Raw genomic sequence first — 2,778 nt, forward strand, 5'->3', positions numbered from 1 at the left:
GAAATATTAGGATAAATATAAAAATATGGTGTTAATTGAAAGAAAATTAATTACTTTATTAAAAATAAGATTTAGTTAAAAATATCATGTATTTTTTAATAAAAGAAGTATAATATAAAATATTAAAAATTAGAAAACAAGAAAATATGACAAGGGAAACAAATCTTGAGACTATAAGTCTGCTTAGCCAGTGTTATGATATCAATCAAAATCAATTTTGAAGGTTTAGGTTTGTAGAAATTATACAATAACTTATATTACATATTAAAATTAATTATAAATTTAAAATTTTAATTTTTCTTAAAAGTATTCAAACACTCATATATATGCTAAAATTAGTTATGAATTAAAAAATATAGCTTCTTAAAAGCATTCAAATCCCTCTATTCATACTAAAATTAATTATAAATTTAAGATTATGATTTTCTTAAAAATAACCAAATACCTTTATACAAGCTAAAATTAATTATAAACTAAAAATCATAAGTAATAAAATGGAGCTTATATAATTTTTGAACAAATTTTTAAAAAAATATAATTAAAAAGTAAGTAATAATAATATAAAATAGCTTTAATGAGTTGACAATTAATTTTGATATAGATATATATGTTTAATTATTTTTTTTAAAATATGATGTTGTCTCATAGTAATCAATTTTTTTTATATGTAATAAAAATATTTGAATATTTATATTGAGAAATGATTTCTTTTAATTCATAATTTTACTATGTAACAGAAATATTTGATTATATTTTCATAAAATTATAATTTTTTTTATTTTTAATTATACTTTTCAATTATAGAATTTAGACAAAAAATTAATCCTATAAATCAATTACCATCCAAACTGAATTTTCAATCATGCCTATTTACATTGAACTTTGTGAAAGGATAAAGTGCGGCACTAGATAGCACGCGCAGACATGTAGAGCGTGGGCTTTATTTTATAACCAGAAAACATTTAAGAAACGACGACTTCTCTTTTTCTCCCTGACGTGAAGACGAACCCTTGTCTGCTTCTCGATTTTTGAAGTGTAAATCTCTGCTTCTCCAAGTTTCTTACATATCTAATCCATCTATCTCTTCCCAAATCCTCTCGACAAGGTCACGAGAACGAAGCATTCCGATACCAAAAATGAAGATTAAGAACAAAGGTAAAGTTCACCCTTCTCCGTCGTCTTCTTCTTCCTCCGATCACGCCGATGTTCTCCGGCTTCTTCCCGCCGCTATTCTCGCTCTCGCTTCCGTCCTCTCCGTCGAAGACCGTGAGGTCCTCGCTTACCTTATTACCAGGTCCATGGACGCTTCCATTTTTCTGGAATCTTCCAAGAAGAGGCCGTCGTCGTCGTCCTCCTCCTCCTCCAAGAAGAAACCCTTCCCTCACAGTCCTCCTCTCTTCCACTGTGGCTGCTTCGACTGCTACACCAGCTACTGGTTCCGCTGGGACTCTTCTCCCAACCGTGAGCTCATCCACCAGGTCATAGACGCCTTCGAGGGCCACCTGACCAACGGGGAAAATGCCAAGAGAAATGGCCATAGAGGCCGGAAGAAAGAGAGAACGAGTCATCCTCTCGCCAATGTTCTTCCTCAGAACACAATCTCCTTGCACGAGGGTCCCCCGGACGTCGCTGACAGCTCCGGAGTCGCTGAGTCTCAAGATAGCGAAGCACCTTCGTCGATTTCGCCCGGAGGAATGGATAATGCTGAAATGAGTGAGCGGCAGGAGACGGAGAAAGAGGCAGATAAAGAAGCATCGGCGGTTGAGGCGACGGAGACGGAAGAAGAAGAGGCGAGTCTGGCCTCTCCTCCGATGCCGGCGAGTAACCACAGAGGTTTGGCGAGGATGGTGTTGCCGGATGTGATGGGAATATTGAATTCCCGTTTATGGAACCTTTGGGGTCCGAATGTTTAATGCAATTATTTTATTTTATTTTTCTCGAGCCCAAAAAAGAAATGAGAGAAAGAAAATGGGGGGAAAATATTTTTATGATATCAATGGTAGGTTTGGTCTCTGTCACCCTGAAATGCGAAGCCCTTATTTCAATAAAGGAGGAGGGTTTAGCTAAGCTGCGTGCTGTCTCACTGTTGAGTTGGTGGGCTTTTTATTTTTAATTATTATTATTATTATTATTATTATTATTTTCAAAGTTCTATTTTTCCCCCTCCCTTGTTGGTCTATCTGTAAACCAAAAGGTAGTTGCCGGCGGGAAGTCATTTTCCGGGCGGTGGACTTAATTCAAAGTTTCTAAGATACTCTGGTAGGATATTTTGATTAAATTTTGCTTAGGAGCAACGTTTGGTCCTTTGGTGGAACTAGATTTTGTGAAATTTAAGGATTAAAAATATAGAATTATTTCTTTTTTTGTTTAAGCTATCAATATATTTTACATGGTGAAAACGAAAATAACGATATGTGGGCTTAATATTAGTAATGCAATATTGAATTATCCATTCCTAAGTCATGTACATGTTAGGGTTTCATCGTTCTGTCACTAAGTTTGGAAGTTTGGTTCTTTTACGTGGCTAAACGAAATTGCCTGGACATTTTAAAGGACATTGTTGGCAGCTTCATATATAATTTAAGGGAATTATTGTTATTGATTAAATTTATTGGTTATGCTACTCCGTCCCTAATTTGTTTTGTAAGTTAAGTAGTTTGGGTTTTATGTGTAAATACAACTTTGAAAAATAAGTCAAAAGTCATATTGTTAATACGTACAAGACATTTTTAAGGTGATTTGTGTTCTACAATATTAAGTTATTTTGATAAAAGTAAA

General features: G+C 34.0%; 1 protein-coding gene across 1 annotated transcript; it reads left to right on the forward strand.

Moving 5' to 3' along the window:
* Nucleotides 1–1,006: 1,006 nt before the first annotated feature.
* Nucleotides 1,007–2,140, forward strand: LOC129309602 (uncharacterized). The gene has a single exon (XM_054951231.1). The coding sequence runs from the start codon at nt 1,137–1,139 to the stop codon at nt 1,911–1,913; it is 777 nt and encodes a 258-aa protein (XP_054807206.1). The 5' UTR covers nt 1,007–1,136; the 3' UTR covers nt 1,914–2,140.
* The last annotated feature ends 638 nt before the right edge of the window (nt 2,141–2,778 follow it).

This window comes from Prosopis cineraria, unplaced genomic scaffold (genome assembly GCF_029017545.1).
Source record: "Prosopis cineraria cultivar Desert tree isolate PC_DT_omini unplaced genomic scaffold, ASM2901754v1 PC4, whole genome shotgun sequence".
Classification (NCBI taxonomy): domain Eukaryota; kingdom Viridiplantae; phylum Streptophyta; class Magnoliopsida; order Fabales; family Fabaceae; genus Prosopis; species Prosopis cineraria.